At 43.5% G+C, this 22206-nt stretch overlaps 1 protein-coding gene and 1 non-coding gene across 2 annotated transcripts; one reads left to right on the forward strand and one right to left on the reverse strand.

The window, feature by feature from the left end:
• Window positions 1-278: 278 nt before the first annotated feature.
• Window positions 279-11359, reverse strand: LOC120735069 (macrophage mannose receptor 1-like). Its single transcript, XM_040034250.1, has 5 exons — window positions 11315-11359; window positions 2802-3185; window positions 2359-2703; window positions 2185-2273; window positions 279-2101 (listed from the first exon to the last, which is right to left on the reverse strand). The coding sequence occupies exons 1-5, from the start codon at window positions 11352-11354 to the stop codon at window positions 1976-1978; spliced, it is 984 nt and encodes a 327-aa protein (XP_039890184.1). The 5' UTR covers window positions 11355-11359; the 3' UTR covers window positions 279-1975.
• A 4466-nt stretch (window positions 11360-15825) lies between these two features.
• On the forward strand, window positions 15826-15907 carry trnal-aag. Its single transcript has one exon. It is a non-coding gene; the product is annotated as a tRNA-Leu (tRNA).
• Window positions 15908-22206: the final 6299 nt, after the last annotated feature.

The raw sequence follows: 22206 nt of genomic DNA on the forward strand, positions 1-22206 counted from the left end.
GCAGGTTTTAGATGTGTCCTTGATACAACACCGCTGATTTAAAGGTAAATAACCGCCTCAACATGTCTTGAAGTTCTCCAGAAGCCTGGTAATGAACTAATCATTTGATTCAGGTGTGTTGACCAAGGGTGTTATCTAAAACCTGCAGGACACTGGCCCCTGAGGCCTGGAGTTCGACACCCCGTGTTAAACCAATGACGGGATGGCGCCCTTTCCAGCGTGTACCATGCATCTCGCCCCATCGTAGCTGGGATACACTCCAGCCACACCTTCTTTGCTTTGTGTTCATACCTAACAGAGAAAGATCACATGTGTCCTCATTAGGAGAGGGATTTGTTGGTGTGTAGGGCTGTAGCCTCAGGTTTTTATTATGAGACAGCGTGTTTCAGATCATTTTACAGAGTAACATCAAAGTAACTTAACAAGTAGTACAAGTTAGCTAATTACACCCAGGTCTTTCTCCTGGGTGTAAATGTAAATCATGTCTGAGCAGGGATGCTGAGATTGGAACTTTTACTACCATTGGTGAAAAGTGATCTATTAAAGCTCTACTATAAAGCATAAGCGCAACACTCATGAATATTCTCATAACTAACATATAACTTAAGGCCCTTTACATTTGAATGCCTGTGATTTTGACATGGACCTCAAACTTACACAGACGCATACAAAACCAAAGAAACAAAAAAGCTTCAGTGTCAAACTAGCTTTACTTTCATGGATCTGTAGCAATTTCACCTGATTTATCACTCAGTGTCAAAACACACAAATAACTCATTCATTTATTAACAGAAAAGTGCAATCAAGTTACCTACACCACAAATTAAGTTCAAATGAATAAAATTAAATTATTTTCATGGGTTCACTCCAGCTAAGCTAATGAAACAAACAAAGATGTCAATATTGGCAAAATATAAATTTGTTGAAGTCAAATTATATTATTAAATAAGAAATTAATCTATAAAAGGCAATAAATAATGGTTCAACCATTCTGTTTACTTACTATTTTAATATTTCTCTCTCATTTTGTATTACTTTTTCTATACCTGTCTACATGGATTTATCGTTTTCAACCCAAATAGCTGTGTATTATTTGTAACACACAAAAACATGAATGAAACCACAGAACACATTAAAACCCTTTCAAATATATCATGAAGAAAGCTGAAAGCTACAAACACAAAAGTAGACAAACATGTCAACACAGGCGAAAATACAAGTCAAAACTAAGACCACAACAGTAACTATGGCAACACCAGCACAAACTTTACCCACCACCTGCAGTTCTTACTATGGCCCCGCCCCTCCCTGAGCCTGGTTCTGTCGGAGGTTTTTTCCTGTTAAAAGGGAGTTTTTCCTTCCCACTGTCGCCAAAGTGCTTGCTCATAGGGGGTCATATGATTGTTGTTTTTTTTTCTCTGAATTTATTATTGTAGGGTCTACTTTACAATATAAAGCACCTCGATGTGACTTATTTTGGTGCTATAGAAGTAAAATTGAATTGAAATGAATTGAACTGAATCCATGGCTGTTACAGTTATTAAACAGTAGAAGTAGAAACAGGACATAAACAATACAATGTTTTGTTGTCCCCCCCTGACCTCCTCAATCAGATCTCTGGCTATCCTCACTTTCTTCTCCATCATTTGTGTAAGTCAGCAGAGGTTACTGTCAGATGAAACAGAACTATGGATCCTAATAAACTGCACACAGACAAAGCCTGTGCAGTGACTTATACAGAAGGACAGTGTCTGAAGTGTTGAAAGAGACGCTGCAAATCAAAACAAGAGACTAGAGCCTTTCAGGAAAACTAGTGAGTGGACCTCTGATTAAAGAATTTCTACCAAACTACAACTGCAGCTGAACAAATGAGCTGTTGGTGGAACTTTACACTCTGAAATATTGAAAGATTCAAAGGATGAGACAGCTCAGCACAGCATGTTAGTAACTTCACACATGGAGTGCTTCAGTCCAGTCAGTCTTCAGTTTTGCAGTCACCGTCCACATCCTGCTTCTTTGACTGGTCGTCACGGTAACTCTGGACTTTCCTCCAACGAATCCTGAAGTCTGTCAGTCCTTCTGACAGCATGAGGCCTGACAGCTGGACAAAATGTGCAGATGATGAAAAACATGAAGCATAGTTTGAACTTGTGTCAAGTTTGTGTTGGTGACTGAACTGCTGACCTGCTGTGAAACCTGCTGCTGGATCTCTGTGCTGTGCATGTCTGCCTCTGACTGAAGCTTCATTTTCACCACTGTTTGCTTTGTCACTGCTAAAAATGAACCACATATAACAACACAAACATTAGTGTTTTACATGATGACAGGATCTTACAGTGTTTGCATTCTGGACCTCACCTGTGAAACAGAAAAGATAGTTACTGCTTGTACAAAAGTCATCATCCCAGTTCCCTGACATTAAATTAAATGCTCCACAGTATTGGTTTGAAAGGTAGTTATCAGGCATAGAAGACATCCAGTTAGTGAATGTGGAGGTTGTGTTGTCAGACCAGAAGGCCCAGGGATCCCTGTAGAGACCAATCCACACATACTGAACCCCTGATCCATTCAAAGTGAGCGTGATGTTGGATTTCTCCTCTTTGCTTCTTATACTGGTCAGGTCTGTGTGGTATGTCCTGCAGTACGACTGAGCCGCTGACCAGGAGCGGCTCTCCTTCACTAAGATATAACTTGTACTGCTGGCTGTAAAAAATTAAAAGAAACAAAGAATTAAAAAAAAAAACATCTTATGAATATCATGAAATTTTAGGGTAACTATGGCAACAAGCCTTTTTTCCTACCATTGTAACACAGGAAAGGGTAAGAATCTCCACAGGGTCTATCACTCATCTGTGTTTGTCCCTGAAGAGCCACACAGTATTCCTTTGCATTCACACAGTCTTGTTGGCCGTTAGCCCAGATCATAAATTCATGTGTGCTGCCAACATAAAAAAGTTTTAACTCCATGGACCACTTCCAGCTGTAGCGATCATCATAGAGCCCTATCCAAGACAAGGCATTAATCCTTGGCGACATTGAGAGAAGCAGTTGGTTGATGTTGCTGTTGTAGATGGTGACCAAGTCAGTGAAGTGTTCTCTGCAGAAACTCTGAGCTTTGGTCCAGGTCATTTTCTGGTTCACAAAGTGGTATTCTCTGGAGTGGGGAGGAAGAGTGGAAAGTCCTCCTGAGAAAAATAAAACAGGTTTTATTGTGGAAACTGGGCTGTTAGACAAACCACTGAAAAAGACTGGAAAATAAAAAACATTCAAATAGTTATACTACATGAAGGTTTACCAGAAGCAGGAAGTTGCCACGTATAAATCATTTGTTATAATATTTACTATAATAGTACTTAGTATTGCAACATTAGAACATAACTTAAAAGGAATGCCTACAAAAGAGTCACTTTATCTCTTAACTAACTATGAAATCTATGTAAACTATATCACTTTTTTCCTTATTTTTCAACATTTGCTTGATTGACATTTACTTGAAACAAAACCATAAACAGTCATTTAATGTTTCACAGTAAGAAATCCCAATAGTCCATGTTTGTCAGTCCTTGTGTGTACCTGAGACACACAAAAACTTGTGTGTCTTAGGTACCGTAGTGAAATCAGTGAGCTGACTTGGAGAAGCAGCTGAGTTAGCTTACCGGTGTATTTTCTTATTAAGTGTTAGCTACTAGTTCCGCTTAGAATTGGTTTTCTGGCATGTCAATAAAATGACTTTGAAAATATAGAAATCTAAAGAATATTAGTATATTTACTGTGATACTGATAATATTGGTAATGGTCAACAGTTTATGGCCGGTGTTCCTTGGCTTTAAGTTAGACTTTGCTCCCACCCACTCACTTTTCAAAAAGTAAACAACTGCAAATGAGCGACCCTCCACATGTGACAGGAAATTACCTTACTAGATGGATTTTTATAAGACAGAATGCATTTGAATAATTAAAAAGCTAAATAAATGTCAGTTGACTCTTGCTGTTGGTGCAGACCTTTTTTAATGCTTGAGTAAATTCATCATTTTGTAATAAATTTTTTTTAAAATGTTTATGCAATTTTTTAAAAGAGAAAAACCCAACAAAAACTATTTGTTTTTGAATGTGATAAAAGACAAGGACATTTTACTTTTACTCCATTGACTTTTCTCGGAAAGACAAAAGTCTTTTATGTTTGTGGTCAAATTGACCCCACAAATCTAAACCTTCCAAAAACGGCTGCGGTATATTTGAAATAAATAAATGATATTTTTAGGTAGCAGGTACTTAATATGCAAATGAAGGGAGGCAAGCACTGGAGTAATATGTTGGTGTCTCTTCACATGAGTCAAAAGGCGGGCTGCAGTGTTTTATACAAGTTGGCACTGTGTCAGACTGGACTGAGAGACACCAATGTATAGCGAATTACAGTAATCCAGATGAGACAGGACAAACGCATGGATTGCTTGTTCCAAGTTTTTAAAGGATAAAAATGATCTCACCTTGGATAGGAGCCTTACCTTATAAAAGGACCACTGAACAACTGAGTGAATTTGTTTCTCAAATGTAAGTTTGTCATCTAAGAAAACCCCCAGTTGTTTTACGTGTGTTTTAACAGCAGATATTAAATTACATAAGTCCAAATCTGGGCCACTGAAGTTACAGCTTGGTCCAAAAATAATTACGTCAGTTTTATCCTCACTGAAGGTAAGAAAATTTGAAGGCATCCAGGTTTTGACTCCGTCAAGACATTTGAATAGTGATTCTGTGGGAGTGGAGGTTTTTAAAATTTGATCATAACTTGCTCCTGCTGAGAAAATAGAAAAATCTCGAATAAAATCTTTGTTATATTTTGAGGGTCTCTTTATTATTCCAATGAGTGTTGGGCTTGGGTTCTGTTTCATCTTGTTCTCTCTATAAACTCCACAAGATGCTCGGTTGAACTTTCCCTCCTCCGAGGTAAACTTTTATTAAACTCTTAGTAATCCGTCATGAGTCTCTACTTCTCACCTTCCGGTGTTACACTCTCAAGACTCCGGGTGGAACACACAGGTAAATGCAATTCCCATTGCTACATCCCTTTTCTTTTACAAAGACAATGAACTATTCATAAATTGAGAACTCAGTTTGCAACTGGAACAAAACTTAGACATGACATTTCTTTGTTAGACACAATTTTCTTCAAAAATAAAAATTCTTTCTTCCACTTACTTTTTTAGCTTTCTTTCTATTTTCCTTTAGTATTACTTTTATTCATTTTCCATTTTGTTTCTCTTTTCCTTATTTTTTTTTCTTTTCTTTTATTTATTTATTTATTTTTTTCTCTTCCAAACAAGTAAACAGATCACAAAGCCATAACTCAAAATATTATCACAGATGTTTTGCTCTGTTCTAACCTGTAAACAAATCACAACATATAACTCAAAATGTCGTCACAGATGTTTTTGTTTTCTTTTCTTTTTTTTTTTTTTTTTTTTCCTTTTGTCTTTCCTCTGATAAGTAAACAAATCACAGCATATAACTCACACATTACCCCTTAATTGCATACATAGTCCTTCAGATATCCAGGTTGTTGTACTACCCGTCCTGACCTGGTAGTGCTGTTTTGTGTGTTCTCTTTGCTCTGTGTCGGCCCAGTAATGTTCTGTCCCTCAAGCTGGAGATGTACTGACATGTCTTTTTTGACCTCCACAGCTCGCCTCAGATGGCGACGATTCCTTCTGAGGACTCTGCCGTTGTCCAACTCCACATCATAGGATCTGTTTCCCAGAGTGTTACACACTCTAGCCTTGGTCCATAAGTTGTGTGGTTCAAAAGGTTGGACTCGCACCAAGTCCCCTGGGTTTAATGTGTCCATGTCCTTCGCTGTCTTGTTGTAGTACTTTGTTTGTCTTTCTCTGTTTTCCATTAGTGCTAACTTGTTGTCAGTCACTGTGGGTTGCAACAATCTGTCTCCTATTGGGAGAAGTGTCCTCGTCCTCCTGCTTAACAGTCTCTGTGCAGGGCTGGTAGTTAAACCTTGTGTTGGGGTGTTTCTGTGGTCCAATAAGGCCAAATATGGATCCTGTCCAGCCAATTTCGCCTTTTTCATGAGTCGTTTGGCAGTTTTAACGGCAGACTCAGCTTTGCCGTTTACTCTGCGGATAGCCAGGTGATGAGGTATGGTGTCGAAATTCCCATTTCCGGCTGAAGTTGGCAAACTCTGTTGAGCTGTACTGGGGCCCGTTGTCAGAAAAAACTATATTTGGGATTCCCTGACGTGCGAAATGAGCCTTTAGTTTCCTAATCACAGTACTCGACTTGGTGTCAGGTAGATAATCTATCTCCCAAAAGTTGGAGTAATAATCAACAGTTATTAGGTAGTCCCTACCCTCAAAGTTGAATAAATCTGTCCCAACTTTGGTCCATGGTCTAGTGGTCGGCTCGTGTGGTTTTAGTGTCTCTTTCTGTTGTTTTGCATCCACAGACCGACATACATCACATGTAGCGATGTACTTTTTGATGTGGTCGTTCATACCGTGCCAGTAAACACAGTCTCTAGCTCTCCTGAGGCACCCTTCTGTGCCGATGTGTGTTGAGTGAATTCGCTGTGTTATATCTGCCTGCAGTGCTTCTGGAATCACCACTCTCTCTCCCTTGAAGACCAATCCATCCTGTGTGCTCAGTTCATCCTGCAAAGATTGGAACTGGGTTATTTCAACAGGTACATCTCTCTTACAGGCTGGCCACCCCTTTTGTATTGTTTTTATCAGCGTTTGTAGTGTGTGGTCGGTTCTTGTCCCTGCCCGTATTCTGTCCATGCTTTCTGTTGAAACAGGTACATAGTCCACCATGTTGACACATTCTGTCTCCAACTCCGTCTGGCTTTTGATGCTATCCTGCAGGTAGGCCCTACTCAGCGTATCAGCAAGTAGCATGTCGCAGCCTGGAACATATGTTATGGTTATATCATATTTTTGCAGCCTTAACAACATCCTTTGCAGTCTCTTAGGTGCATGTAACAGTGGCTTTTTAATAATGTTCTCGAGTGGCTTGTGGTCTGATTGCACTCTCACAAGACGACCATATGTATATTGGTGGAATTTCTCCATCCCAAACACAATAGCTAAACATTCCTTTTCAATTTGTGCATAACCTCTTTCAGTGAGCGTCAGTGCACGACTTGCAAATGCCACTGGTTTTCCATGTTGAGTCAGAGCTGCTCCCAGTCCTGTCTCGCTGGCATCACACTGCAGCGTCAGCTCTTCTTCAGGGCTGTAATATTTCAAAACTGGGACTTGTGTTAGTTTTTCTTTCAGTCTTTTAAATGCATCTTCCTGCACGTCTGTCCACTCCCATAGGCTGTCTCTGTGCGTCAGTTGTCTGAGAGGCTCACAGTCGTCTGACAGATGCTTGTAAAACTTTGATAAATAGTTGACCATTCCAACTAGTCTCTGCACCCCTTTTATGTCAGTTGGTGCTGGCATCTCTGTGATGGCCCGTACCTTCTCTGGGTCAGCTCTCAGCCCCTCTGCTGTGAGTAGATGTCCGATGTATGGTACTTCCTGTCTTCTAAGCTTGAGTTTTTCCACATTTAATTTGATGTTTCTCTCTCTGCAGCGTTCCAGGAAAAGTCTCAGGTTTCTGTCATGATCCATTTCTGCCAACTCAGTCGTCTCTCCTTTTCCAGTGATCAGGATGTCATCAGCAATGATGTATGTGCCTGGCAGGTTCTCTAACGCTTGCATCAGTTTGCGCTGAAAGACCTCTGGCGCTGGGCTGATCCCCATCGGCATTCTCAGCCAACGAAAGCGACCAAATGGTGTTGCGAATGTCGTGAGATGGCTTGACTCTTCTGTAAGCTTCACATGCCAAAAGCCATGTTTCACGTCACAAACTGTGAAAACTTTTGCTTTTGACACATCTGGCAAGATGTAATCTATTGTTGGTAACGGGAAGTGACTATGCTTCAAAGCTTTGTTGAGCGGTCTTGGGTCAATACATATCCTGGGTTTGCCATTTGGCTTCTGCACTGTCACCATCCCACTGATCCAATCAGTACTACCTTCCACTGGTGCTATTATTTGTCTGTCTGCAAGGCTCATCAGTTCCTCTTTCAGTGGTTTCATCATCGACACTGGGACTCTGCGTTTTGGCAGTTTGACGGGCTGCACTGTTGTGTCGATTTCCAGCTCATATTCACCTTGCAAACATCCATCTCCTGTAAACACATCCTGAAACTCAGTCTTTATCTCTTCCAACAACCATGCGTTTTTCTCTGATGGAGCTGTTGTCACTGAGCTGTCCAAAGCACAGATGTTATCATATTTAACTTGTATTAGCTTCATCGCTTCACTAGCTGTTCTCCCAAGTAGAGGTGTTTTACAGTCCTCCTCTACCACTTGGAACTCGACTCTGTACTTTTTGTTGTTTCTTGGGTTTGTCAGCTTGACCTTACACTTTCCTAATGGACACAGCCTTGACTTATTGTACATCACAAGAACCTTGTCTGTGTGCTCCATTTTGATGTTCGGGTTCAACAAGTTGATGGGAATAACGTTGCAGGTTGCACCACAGTCAACTTGAAACTTGACCAGGCTGGTGCCAATCATCATGCCTGCAAACAGCTGCTCTCGTTTTTTCATGTCCGATTCTTTGATCTGGTTCACTTCTACTGCAGTCTGTGTCATAGCTGTGACAGTCATTATGTCTTCACAGGAATCAGAGTCCTGCTCCGTCACTGTGTGGACCTTTTTTCCGTTTTCACTCTGTCTGCTTTTACTCCTGCATGCTATAGCAAAATGATTTTCTTTGCCACATTTTTTGCATTTTTTTCCATATGCTGGGCATTTTGATTTGAGTCTTTCATGTGCTCTTCCACAAAATCTGCATGATATCTCTTTATCCAGTCTTTTCCTCTCTTTTTGTTTTACTGCATGCAGTTCCTCTTCAGCCTGTCCCGCTATTGTTTTGTTGTATTCTCTTGAAATCTCCATTGCTCTACAAATATCTAGACATCTGTCCAATGTGAGGTTCTCTTCTCTGAGCAACCTTTCCCTCCAACCGGAGCTGTTCGTGCCGCAGACGATCCTGTCTCTGATCAGTGAGTCTTTTAATTGTCCAAAGTTGCAGGTGCTCGCCAGCATTCTCAGGTCCGTAACATATTTATCAATATTTTCTCCAGGAGCCTGATTGCGTGCAAAAAAATCTATATCTCTCGACAGTCTCATTAACTTTGGGATTACAGTGTTCATCGATTTTTCTCATCAGCTCACTTACTGTTACTCTTGCCTCAGCTCCGATCAGCGTTCCACAGAGCTCCCTGCCCCGTTCCCCGATCAGATAGTAAAACAGCTTCACTCTCGCCTTTTCCTCAGCATCCGGCAGAGCTAGTTCCGTGTAGAGTGTAAACTCTTCTTTCCATGTTTTCCACGCTTTAGACAGGTTCACTGAATCCATACTCCACTGTGCGGGTGGCTTCAATCCATCCATCGTAGACGCCGCTGCGCTCTTCTCATCAGCGTCTCACCTGCTGTCCTGAGCAGTTAGCACCTCAGAGGCTAATTAGCCTAGCTGGACGCGTCGATACCGTCTGCTCAATCTGTTGTCTTCAAAGCGCGGTGTGGATCACTCTAGACCCCGCTGCCACCATGTTTCATCTTGTTCTCTCTATAAACTCCACAAGATGCTCGGTTGAACTTTCCCTCCTCCGAGGTAAACTTTTATTAAACTCTTAGTAATCAGTCATGAGTCTCTACTTCTCACCTTCCGGTGTTACACTCTCAAGACTCCGGGTGGAACACACAGGTAAATGCAATTCCCATTGCTACAGGTTCCCCAATTCAAAAACTAAGATTTCAAAGCTTAAGTAGAAGTTTGTTGAAAGTTGTTTATAGGTTAGCTTCTTCCTGAGGACAGCCACAACTCCACCCCCCGTTTTCCTGTCCTCAGCAAAGTTAAATAATTGGAAGGTAAGAGTTCATAAAACAATTGAGCTTTCAGCCAAGTTTCCGTTAGGAGCGTAAGGTCCAAATAAATAAAAAAGTCCTTTAAAATAAAGATTTTGTTAGCTAACAAACGAACATTAGCAAGGCTAATCCTTAGTGAAGTCGAGGGGTTAGTAGTGGAAATAGGCGCCCAGCAAGGCTTCTCCAAGTTCTGGATGTTTACTCCTCTCCAATGATGTCGAGAGGTGATGAAGCCGCAGGCATGGGTTTTTCAGTAATCCCAGCGACAGGAACCAGACAGGGGTAGGTCATGGTCGGAGAGGTCCAGTGTTTGATATAGACAGATCTGGCCACATCACAGTATTAATCATTCCCGGGACATAAGAAGGCAGCCTTCAGGCTCACCAGTCGACCGCTTGGTCTTCCCCGGCGTCAGCAAGCCTCGTTGATTGGGGTAGCTTCGAGGCAAAGCAGAGGCAGGCTGGGACAGGAAAACCGGGCAGAAACAGTGGAGGGAGAAATCTCTGCTTTCCATGATTGCATTAAGGTTCACTTGTTAAACAGGGGAATCTTAAATCCAAAAGCGTTTGGCGGTCATAGACATACAGAGAGTTAGCATCTTTTAGGACAAATAAAACAAAAAATATCACTCGAAGGGACAGAGTCAGACGGCTTGAACACTACCACCATCTTGAAAAAATTAATTAAAACAATTTAATTTAGCAGCACTGTTCTTTCACAAGTTTACATAACTTAATTTATTTAATTCCATTACCAATGTATATACCTCCATTCTCTGAAGCATATCAGCCAGTTCTTTCCCTTTACAGTCATAGTCCCTATATTTAAAATCCTTACTCTCACACACCATACTGCCTTTACCTCTCTCTATTTACACACCTTCCCTTGTTCTCCTCCTTTGTTTAAGACCAGCAGTTTGTAATGGAACCATCAACAGCACTGGTGTTGGTACCATTCCTTATGTAACTCTCACCGTTTTATCTGGGTTGGGACCGACACTAGGAAAACACTGACTTGTTGTAAATAACAGCAATAATAAGAACAAGGCAGAAAATAATTGAAGAAAAAAAATCTTATTTATTCCCGAAGTTGGGGAATTATGTTGTATCAGCAGCCAAAACATTAAAAATAGAATGAATAGCTTTCATATAAATAGCTTCATTAAGTCATTCTATAAATCTTTTTTTTTTAAATAAAAAGAAAGATAATTTAAAAGTAATGCAGGTGTTGTGGTAGGAGTAGATAAAGATTTTCTAACTGTGCTTTTGGTTGATGTGTTAAAAAAAAACTGTACATGTAATCTGATTACCCAAATGACATCAGTCAGTCTCTGTGAGTTTATAAGTTTCAGTTCAAATGTTTGCGATATTAATATTACTGACCTGAGAGCAGCAGGATGAGCAATAAACAGGTTTCTTCCATTCTTTGCTTCTGTATAACAAATATAGTGATCATGATCAATATTGTACCATAATTATTATCAAAGATTTTTATTTAAGGTTTCTTATCTCCAGTCTAAGTTGCTTAGTATATAGTTTATATACATATAGAAAAAAAATATATCCAATTATTTTTAAAAGGTTTTCAAATCCATTGTGTCTTTAAAAAATGTTTTAAATAATCATTAATAGGTTTTAGAATAATGTTTAGAATATAAACATATACAAGAATTTACATTTAGCATTAATGATGCATATCTTACCTGACAGCTTATCTTCTCCTCTGTTGACTGAAGCTGACTTTTAAGAAGGTCTTTGTTTGTTCTTTTCATATATTTTACTGTCAAATGAGGAAACCAGAAGGGAGTGACCTTTCTGTAGAAACACACTTTTATCTAAACTATTATTGTATGTTCTGGGCTTTGATCAAATGCAAAACCAGTTTACTGATTATAACTTTTCCTTCTCTAATTGGAGATCTAGCAAAAAAAATTGCTGAATATGGTAATGTTCCAATTTAAATCTTCACACAGAATACTGTACATGTAAATGTTTGATATCTTCAAGCTGCCCTATCTGTAATTTTCAGAAAGTTAACAAGTGGACATGTAGGTATGTATGTATGTAGGTATCTATAAAACCTTTGAGGCAACAGGTTTTCTGAGTCTATACAGTCATTAAATGTTTTTGCAGTGGCACCAAAGTGTTACACTTTTATTTAACATGTTTCTATGATACATTGACCACCAAGCATTGTATAATGCTAATGTTTCAAAGACTGTTATTTACAAAAAAACAACTACATGTAGTTCTGGAAGTGGTGTCACTCCCAAAACTAAATATAATGGTATTTTTTGGTCATGTGACCATACCTATGCGTCTTTAAAACCAGGTATTCTGTAAATGACATGCCTTGATGCTTAAAGAAACATAAGCAAGGTTACGCAAAGATGATTCTGCTTTACCAACATGCAAATCATTACGAAAATCAGGCTGTTAAATGGGGAAAAAAAAGCAAATAAGCTCAGACGTGGATCTCGGAACAGACATAGTTGTTAGGAGGAACAAGTGGGGAAGAATGGAGTCTGGCTCCATGATTCAGGGCACTGTACAGTTTGTTAATGAACCTCAGGGATGGGAATACTTAAGCATCTAAATCCTAACCTGTTGCTGGCTTTAGACAGGAATCGTGCAACTGTTTTTAAACATCTGTAAAACCTGAAAAAGTTCCAGTTGTTCCTGAAAGCAGCAACACTGTGCTTTTCAGTGAGATTAGGGTCATTTCTCCACACAGAAAGACACTGGCCTGATGGTAGAATTGAACTCAGGACCTTCTTGCTGTGAGTAAACAGTGCTAACCACCAAGCCAACTGAAATTTTTTTTTTAAACCCACCCCTATTTATTAGTTCTGGAATATCTAGAATTAGGACCATCTTTATTCCATGGGCTAAAACAAGAACAAACAGTGGTAGTGGCGCCATGTAGTCATCACTACATGGTAGTGGGTAGCTGTTCATTTGCTTAACCTTTTGTGAAGACCTAATAAAGAAAATGTGACAGCTCGTTGGAGAAGGCTTTGTAAAATTCAGAAATTAGACCGTCACTACCTGTTGACTTATTACTTATTAACAGATCAATAATCTCCTCCAGTGAGATGTTTTCAATGTAAAGAACTTGTCCAAATTAAAAGTCTTGTCATTGATGAGCATTTTTCAAGTGTATCACTTCTGGGGTTGATGAGTTTGGGCAGTGTTTTAACAGCATCAGTGGTCATATGGGCGCTGTCAGAAAGTACAGTAGATATGGTGGGCTTGTGATTAGTGGAGATAGCGAGGCAGTGGGTGACTTCATGACAGACAGGTGCTTTCTGCCAGAAAGCAGCAGGTGTAAGCACCCCTCCTGATAACCCGGGCAGCGATGCCAGAGGTGAGGTTGAATACACAGACTGTCCTCTGTACACCATTTAGCGTGCCCACTCGCAAGGCCCCTTATGTATGTGTTATGAAAGCAGTGTTGGGAAGGTTACTTTTAAAATGTATTCCACTACAGACTACAGAATACATGCCCCAAAATGTATTCTGTAACGTATTCCATTACGTTACTCAATGAGAGTAACATATTCTGAATACTTTGGATGACTTAATATATTACCATGCTTTTTACAACTACATGAATGTCCTATTGCTGTGTGATTTATTCCTATTACTGAAGGTTACTCGCCATACCAATACCAACTAGATATTTAAATCTTAATATAAAATGAGTAACAGTAGGTGGACATTAGGTAAGGCTGCACTTTTTGAAGCGATCTCGTAAAGAAAACTATTCTGTGTGTATATAAAACAGGTCCGCGCCTCCAAACTGTAGTAAAGGGACCTCTGGCTAATACAGTGGGGCAAAAAAGTATTTAGTCAGCCACCGATTGTGCAAGTTCCCCCACTTAAAATGATGACAGAGGTCAGTAATTTGCACCAGAGGTACACTTCAACTGTGAGAGACAGAATGTGAAAAAAAAATCCATGAATTCACATGGTAGGATTTGTAAAGAATTTATTCGTAAATCAGGGTGGAAAATAAGTATTTGGTCACCTCAAACATGGAAAATCTCTGGCTCTCACAGACCTGTAACGTCTTCTGTAAGACGCTTTTCTGTCCCCCACTCATTACCTGTATGAATGGCACCTGTTTGAACTCATCATCTGCATAAAAGATACCTGTCCACAGCCTCAAACAGTCAGACTCCAAACTCCGCCATGGCCAAGACCAAAGAGCTTTCGAAGGACACCAGGAAAAGTATTGTAGACCTGCAGCAGACTGGGAAGAGTGAATCTACAATAGGCAAGCAGCTTGGTGTGAAAAAATCAACTGTGGGAGCAATCATCAGAAAATGGAAGACATACAAGACCACTGATAATCTCCCTCGATCTGGGGCTCCACGCAAGATCTCATCCCGTGGGGTCAAAATGATCATGAGAACGGTGAGCAAAGATCCCAGAACCACACGGGGGGACCTGGTGAATGACCTGCAGAGAGCTGGGACCAAAGTAACAAAGGTCACCATCAGTAACACACTACAACGGCAGGGAATCAAATCCCGCAGTGCCAGACGTGTTCCGCTGCTGAAGCCAGTGCATGTCCAGGCCCATCTGAAGTTTGCCAGAGAGCACATGGATGATACAGCAGAGGATTGGGAGAATGTCATGTGGTCAGATGAAACCAAAGTAGAACTTTTTGGTATAAACTCAACTTGTCGTGTTTGGAGGAAGAAGAATACTGAGTTGCATCCCAAGAACACCATACCTACTGCGAAGCATGGGGGTGGAAACATCATGCTATGGGGCTGTTTTTCTGCCAAGGGGACAGGACGACTGATCCGTGTTAAGGACAGAATGAATGGGGCCATGTATCGTGAGATTTTGAGCCAAAACCTCCTTCCATCAGTGAGAACTTTGAAGATGAAACGAGGCTGGGTCTTCCAACATGACAATGATCCAAAACACACCGCCCGGGCAACAAAGGAGTGGCTCCGTAAGAAGCATTTGAAAGTCCTGGAGTGGCCTAGCCAGTCTCCAGACCTCAACCCCATAGAAAATCTGTGGCGGGAGTTGAAAGTCCGTGTTGCTCGGCGACAGCCCCAAAACATCACTGCTCTCGAGAAGATCTACATGGAGGAATGGGCCAAAATACCAGCTACTGTGTGTGCAAACCTGGTAAAGACCTATAGTAAACGTTTGAATCAGAATCAGAATCAGAATCAGAAAGGGTTTATTGCCAGATGTTGAGGAGGTTTACAACATTAGGAAATTGCTGCGGTGCTTCAGTGCAACATACTGTCATAAAAATATAAAAATAAGAATAAGAATTAAAAGTGCTAAGTGGATAGATATATACATGATATATACATGAGTGCAGGTGGTGATCAGTGCCAAACATGGAATGATGCAGTGAACACAGCGTAGGGTCATGTGTTAGTGGTGGGAACAGTCATATGGTTATTGTTCATGTGTCCGACAGCAGAGGGGAAGAAACTGTTCTTATGGCGAGAGGTTCTGGTGCGAATGGACCGGAGCCTCCTGCCTGAGGGGAGCAGGTCAAACAGACTGTGTCCAGGGTGAGAAGGGTCAGCTGAGATCCGAGCTGCACGCCGCAGTGTCCTGGAGGTGTACAGGTCCTGCAGAGATGGGAGTCTGCAGCCAATCACCTTCTCAGCAGAGCGCACAACACGCTGCAGTCTCTGTTTGTCCCTGATAGTGGCTCCAGCGTACCACACAGTGATGGAGGAGGTGAGGATGGACTCGATGATTGCAGTGTAGAACTGCATCATCGTCCGTGTTGGCAGGTTGAATTTCTTCAGCTGCCTCAGGAAGTACATCCTCTGCTGGGCTTTTTTAATGACGGAAGTGATGGTGGGCTCCCACTTCAGGTCCTGGGTGATGGTGGTACCCAGGAAGCAGGTAGCGTGGCCGAGTGGTCTAAGGCGCTGGATTAAGGCTCCAGTCTCTTCGGAGGCGTGGGTTCAAATCCCACCACTGCCACTTTAACCCTTTCAGGTGTGGAAAGTACAGTTCAGTAGCTTCATAAGAAGTACCCAGGAAGCGGAACGAGTCCACAGAGGTGATGGGGGTGTCAGTCAGGATGATGGGGGGGAGTGGAGCTGTGTGCTTCCTGAAGTCCACAGTAATCTCCACTGTCTTCTGGGCATTCAGCACCAGGTTGTTGTGGCTGCACCAGGACACCAGACGTTCAACCTCCCTCCTGTAGGCAGACTCATCCCCGTCCGAGATGAGTCCGATAACGGTGGTGTCATCTGCAAACTTGATTAGCTTGACAGACTGGTGGGTGGAGGTGCAGCAGTTGGTGTACAGGGAGAAGAGCAGAGGAGAAAGAACACAGCCCTGAGGGGAGCCGGTGCTGATGGTCCGGGAGTCCGAGACATTCTTTCCCAGCCTCACATGCTGCTTCCTGTCCGTCAGGAAGTCAGTGATCCACCGGCAGATGGGATCAGGCACATTCATCTGGGAAAGCTTGCCTTGGAGATGGTCTGGAAGGATGGTGTTGAAGGCAGAGCTGAAGTCCACAAACAGGATCCTGGCGTAGGTTCCTGGGGAGTCCAGATGCTGCAGGATGAAGTGTAGGGCCATGTTGATGGCGTCATCTACAGACCTGTTGGCTCTATATGCAAACTGCAGGGGGTCCAGGAGGGGGGCCGTGAGGGTCTTGAGATGGGAGAGAACTAGGCGCTCAAATGACTTCATGACCACAGATGTCAGAGCCACGGGTCTGTAGTCATTTAGTCCAGTGATCCTAGGTTTCTTGGGGACAGGGATTATGGTGGAGGACTTGAAGCAGGCAGGCACATGACATGCCTGCAGTGAGGAGTTGAAAATGCCAGAAAACACTGGGGCCAGCTCGTTTGCACAGTGTCTGAGGGTGGCAGGAGACACATCGTCTGGGCCGGGAGCTTTTCGAGCATTCAGACTCTTGAACTGCTTCCTCACATCTGCTTCATGAATATGAAGAGTTGTGGTGGGAGGAGGTGGTGTGAAATCCTCTTTTGTGTGGGGTGAGGAGGGGGGTGTCGCAGGTGAAGTGATTGAAGGTGGTGATGGCTCTATGGAGGGGGGAGAGGTGGGGGAATGAGTGTCCAAAGTGTCTCTATTGTTGGGGCCGTTGGAGGTGTGAAGGCTGCCTGATGGCTCGTCAAAACGGCAGTAGAAGTCGTTGAGGGTGTTGGCCAAGAGCAAGTCGTCAGTGGAGTGGGGGGTTTTAGGCTTGTAGTTGGTGATATTCCTAAAACCTTTCCACACAGAGGCCGAGTCATTCTCTGAGATCTGCTGCTGCATCTTCTCAGAGTGCTGATGTTTAGCAATGTCCACTTCTTTAGTGAACCTGTACTTGGCCTCTCTGTAGCAGTCCCTGTCTCCGCTTCTGAACGCCTTACTCTTTTCCAGCCACAGCTTTTTGAGTTTAGGAGTAAACCAGGGTTTGTCATTGTTATAACTCACCCTGGTGCGTGATGGCACAATGCTGTCCTCACAGAAGTGGATATAGGAGGTGACAGTGTCCGTAAACTCGTCCAAGCTGTTAGAAGCAGCCTTCATTGTGTCCCAGTCTGTAGACTCCAAACACGTGCGAAGCTCCTCCACAGCCTCGTTGCTCCACAGTTTTTTAGTCCTCACGACAGGTTTGGAGAGCTTCAGCCTCTGTCTGTACGCGGGGATTAGGTGGATCATGACGTGATCAGAGAGTCCGAGTGAAGCACGCGGCACCGCACGATAGGCCCCGCTCATCGTGCTGTAACAGTGGTCTAATGTCCTCTCCTCTCTGGTCGGGCATTTAATATACTGCTTGTATTTGGGAAGCTCATGGCTCAGATTGGCTTTGTTAAAGTCCCCAAGAGCAATGATGAGAGAGTCCGGGAATGTCCGCTCCATGTGCAGTATCTGCTCCGCGAGTGCGCACTGAGCTGCCTGCGCATCTGCGTCTGGCGGGATGTAAACAGCGGCCAGGATGAATGAAGCAAACTCCCGCGGAGAATAAAACGGTTTGCAGTGAATGAAAAGGTATTCCAGAGAGGAAGAGCAGTGCTGAGCAATCACTGTTACATCTGTGCACCAGCCACTATTAATGTAGACCTCTGTTATTGCCAACAAAGGTTATGTTACAAAGTATTGAGTTGTATTTTTGTTATTGACCAAATACTTATTTTCCACCCTGATTTACGAATAAATTCTTTACAAATCCTACCATGTGGATTCATGGATTTTTTCTTCACATTCTGTCTCTCACAGTTGAAGTGTACCTCTGGTGCAAATTACTGACCTCTGTCATCATTTTAGGTGGGGGAACTTGCACAATCGGTGGCTGACTAAATACTTTTTTGCCCCACTGTACGTCGGGTTCCGTGTCAGGCTCGTAGCCAAAAACTAGCTTTACTTTGTTGTCTGGGTCAACTGCTAGCGAGAGACAGAGAGGCGTTGAATGGCTGCTCCAACGGAGCTTATTGTTTCAGAGGAAAACACGAACACGGTGTACAGTCGAGTCTTAATAGCTCACTTACAACTGGGCTCCTCAGGCACTCTTCTCGGCTGCAGTGGCTATTATTATATTTACATGCTTCCAGCTCCTGTTTCTGCATGTGCGTGGGGGGTGATGGAGCGGGAAGAGAGTGGTAGTTGGGGATGGGGAGGGAAGGAATAGGGGTAGAGGCAAAGTGCACCCTTCCTGGGGCCAGCTACCCCACTGACCCCAGTAGGCACTCCTGTTCCCTAAAATACATCAAGGGCAGGGGGCCTGGGCCCTTCCGGTCCAGGCCCACAGTAACAGCACTGCCAAACCCCACAGAGTCCTCACCCAGTGGCATGTCCAGCGGGGTGGCCTGGGGGGGCACAGGCCACCCCCCCAACCAGACTGGCCACCCCAGGTGCCACCCCAAAGGCAAAACAATAAAATTCAATCAAATATCAAATGTACGATTATGTTTTCACGGTGAAGCTCAGATACCAGCGGATGTCGCGGTAAACAACAGCAGCACCTTTAAGCTTGATCAGCTGTTGTTAGAATTTATTTAATATTAATTTCTAGTATCAGCTGATGTTTGCTGGAGCCACAGCTGTAAAACTGCTGGTCTTGATGTCGGTTTGGATATGTGGTGAGAGGGAAACATGAAGATGAAACCAGGAGATGTCCTTACTGAATCATCAGAGCTGAACAGGTGATGGAGAAACAGGTTTACTTTTTAGGTGACATGAATGAGTTGAAGGGAAGTTATGAACTGTTTCTGAGAGACAAATAACACCAGGATCCTTTTTTTATGTAGCTGACAGCTGGTAACTGTGCAGGGGTGGATCTAGGAAAGTTTTGCCAGGGGGCCAGGTAGGGCATTAACAGGGAGAGGGGGGCACAAAGAAATACTTTTCTTTCTTATTCTCATTTAAAATGTCTCGCTTTTATTAAATAATTATCTAAATCTTACAACCAAAGTTTTTATCTGACGTAAAATGTATAGAAATCATACATATACCAACAAGACAGTGTACATATGGAAAAGATATATATAAATTTTATAAAGTTTGTATCTGTCTTGTGTGAAACTTGTATGAAAAGCATACAAGAGTAAAAACAGATATAAGATCCCTTGAAAGATTATATAATGAATCTTGTATGTTTTGGATACTTACTAAAACAATATATGAAAGTAATGAGAAAGTGGCCACTTTCATGAGTAAATCATGTAAGCCTTATATAAGTAAAAACTTATATGACTTAACTCATGAAAGTGGCCACTTTCATGAGTTAAGTCATATAAGTTTTTACTATTTCTTTTCCATATGGGACTGTCACAACAGCATTTGTTTTCATTCAAAGTCTTTATGGCTTTAATACCTGGTGGGCCGGTCTGTAGTCAAAATGCCTGATTTTCTGTCCCAGTCCAGCCCTGCAGGTTAATACTGGCAGTGTCACCATGCCAGCTGACTGTATTTCATCATCAGCCAGTGTTGTTCTTTATACATCAATATTACCAAAGTTTACCATAAGGCAGCATAGAAAGTGTCATGGTTCTGGGTCAGTTTGGCCCAGTATTTTGCGTTGTCATGTTTTTGCAGGTTTAGTTTAGTTCCATGTGTCATTTTCTGTCTGTCTCTCAGTGTCGAGTCTGCATCTTTGTGTGATGGTTTCTTGTTCCTGTTTTATTGTGAAGGTCTGCGTCTCATGTGAGTGTGTTCATTTTTACCTCTGTCTCGTCTTGTTGATTATTCCCAGCTGTGTCCCCCACCTGTGTGTAATCTCCCTGTGTTTCTCTGTGTGTATTTAAGTCGCGTCTTCTGTGTTTGTAGTTGCTGGTCTGTCTGTGTTTCCACCCTGCTTCATCTGTGTGTTTCCCTGCAGTCAACCATCATCTGTTTCCGCCCACTCTCATTCATGTCCAGGTTCGTGTTCTGTGGTTAGTTTGTTCCCAGTTTAGTTTAGTCATTGCTCCGTTCGCAGTTTGTCCATTTCCTTTTTGTGTTTAATAAACCACCCTCACACCTGTACAAGTGCCTGCATTTGGATCCTCCATTATTTTCCACACGGCTCATCTCACTCGCCGTGACAGTACGGACCAGCCAGATATGGATCCAGCAGCATTCAGCCCAACTACAGCCGGATGTAGGGACATGTAAGCAGTCAGCTGTGGTGAGTGAAAGGGACAGTTTTTATGCTGCGTCAGACTCTGTGACTGTGTTTTCTGGAGCTATTTTTTGTGTGTCTTCTGAATATAACAATAATTTTTCCGTCTCACCCATGGCCACTGCTCCAAAGACTGCCTTTGCTGAGCCCACATTCAGGGTTAATGACTGTGTTCACGCTGTTGTTTCTAAACCTGAAGTTACTGAGTCAAGCACCACGAGTTTAGGGAATGACTATGTTAGGGGAGCCTTTTACGTCCGCCTCGGTAAGGTAAAGCAATAAACTTCCCCGAAACAGTTTTTCCTGACCATATCCCCCCATCCACACCTTCACCACAAGTTAATGTGGGGCCTGTAACACAGTTAGCTGTACAGTTATCAGTTCAGCCAGCAGCCCAGCTGCCCTCAGTTCAACCAGCTGCCCTCAGTTCAACCAGCTGCCCTCAGTTCAGCCAGCTGCCCTCAGTTCAGCCAGCTGCCCTCAGTTCAGCCAGCTGCCCTCAGTTCAGCCAGCTGCCCTCAGCTCAGCCAGCAGCCCAGCTGCCCTCAGTTCAGCCAGCCGCCCAGCTGCCCTCAGTTCAGCCAGCCGCCCAGCTGCCCTCAGTTCAGCCAGCCCACTCCACCACCTGTAGCTCAGTTGCCACCAGTTCAGCAGTCTACCCACTCGTTCATTCAGCCACCATCCTCACTGTCTCGTTCTAAGCAGGGAACACACTTCACCACAACATCTGCTGGTTCTGTTAAGCTGGCCATGTCAGAGACAGTTGCTCCCTCTAGGGTCTCCCCAGAGGCTCGGTGTACCCCTAGAGGTCAAGACGCCAGCGCCAGCAGCCTCACTGGAGAACTCACCAGAACAGTCTCAGCTCTCAGCACCCCCTGAGAGTTCAAGTGAGTTCACCCGTCCGCCTCCGTCCTCTGCTGAGTGCATTGGGGAACACTTTCAGCCCTCTGAGGACTGCATCCCACTGTTGCTGCCTGAGTCTAGCCACTGTGCTGCTCAGTCCCAGCCAGTGTCCACACTGGCAGAGGTCTCCGTGCTTGCTGTTTCAGTGTCTGTTTCCACTGGAGGGCCAGAGGGGCCCGTCCAGTCTCAAGCCATGTTAGCTGGTGGTTCAGGTGAACCCAGCCAGCGTCCTGCCTCGTCTGCTGGAGGGCCCGAGTCGCCCGTCCAGCTTCAAGCCGAATCAGCTGGTGGGTCCGAGGAGCCCACCCAGCACCACACCTCATCTGCTGGGGGTCCTGGAGGACCCAGCAAGCACATCCTCACGTCTGCTGACGGTCCGGGGAGGTTTGTTCAGCCACCACCTGGTGAATCATCCCCTGTGACTTCTACACCGTTGCCTGCATCCGCATCACCTCCTGCAGCATCACCGCCTGCAGCATCACCACTGTCAGGTTCCGCAGCCGTCCCGCTGCCGTCAGGTCCAGCCTCTGTGCCTTCATCCACGCCTGGTCCAGCTTCAGCTCCTTCATCCACGCCTGGTCCAGCTTCAGCTCCGCCTTCGTCTGGTCCAGCTTCAGCTCCTCCATCGTCTGGTCCAGCTTCAGCTCCTTCATCCATGTCTGGTCCAGCTTCAGCTCCTTCATCCACGCCTGGTCCAGCTTCAGCTCCGCCTCCGTCTGGTCTGGTCCGGCTCCGCCTTCGTCTTCGTCTGGTCCTGCCT

The sequence above is a fragment of the Simochromis diagramma genome, unplaced genomic scaffold, assembly GCF_900408965.1.
Source record: "Simochromis diagramma unplaced genomic scaffold, fSimDia1.1 OVJJ01000747.1, whole genome shotgun sequence".
Lineage (NCBI taxonomy): Eukaryota > Metazoa > Chordata > Actinopteri > Cichliformes > Cichlidae > Simochromis > Simochromis diagramma.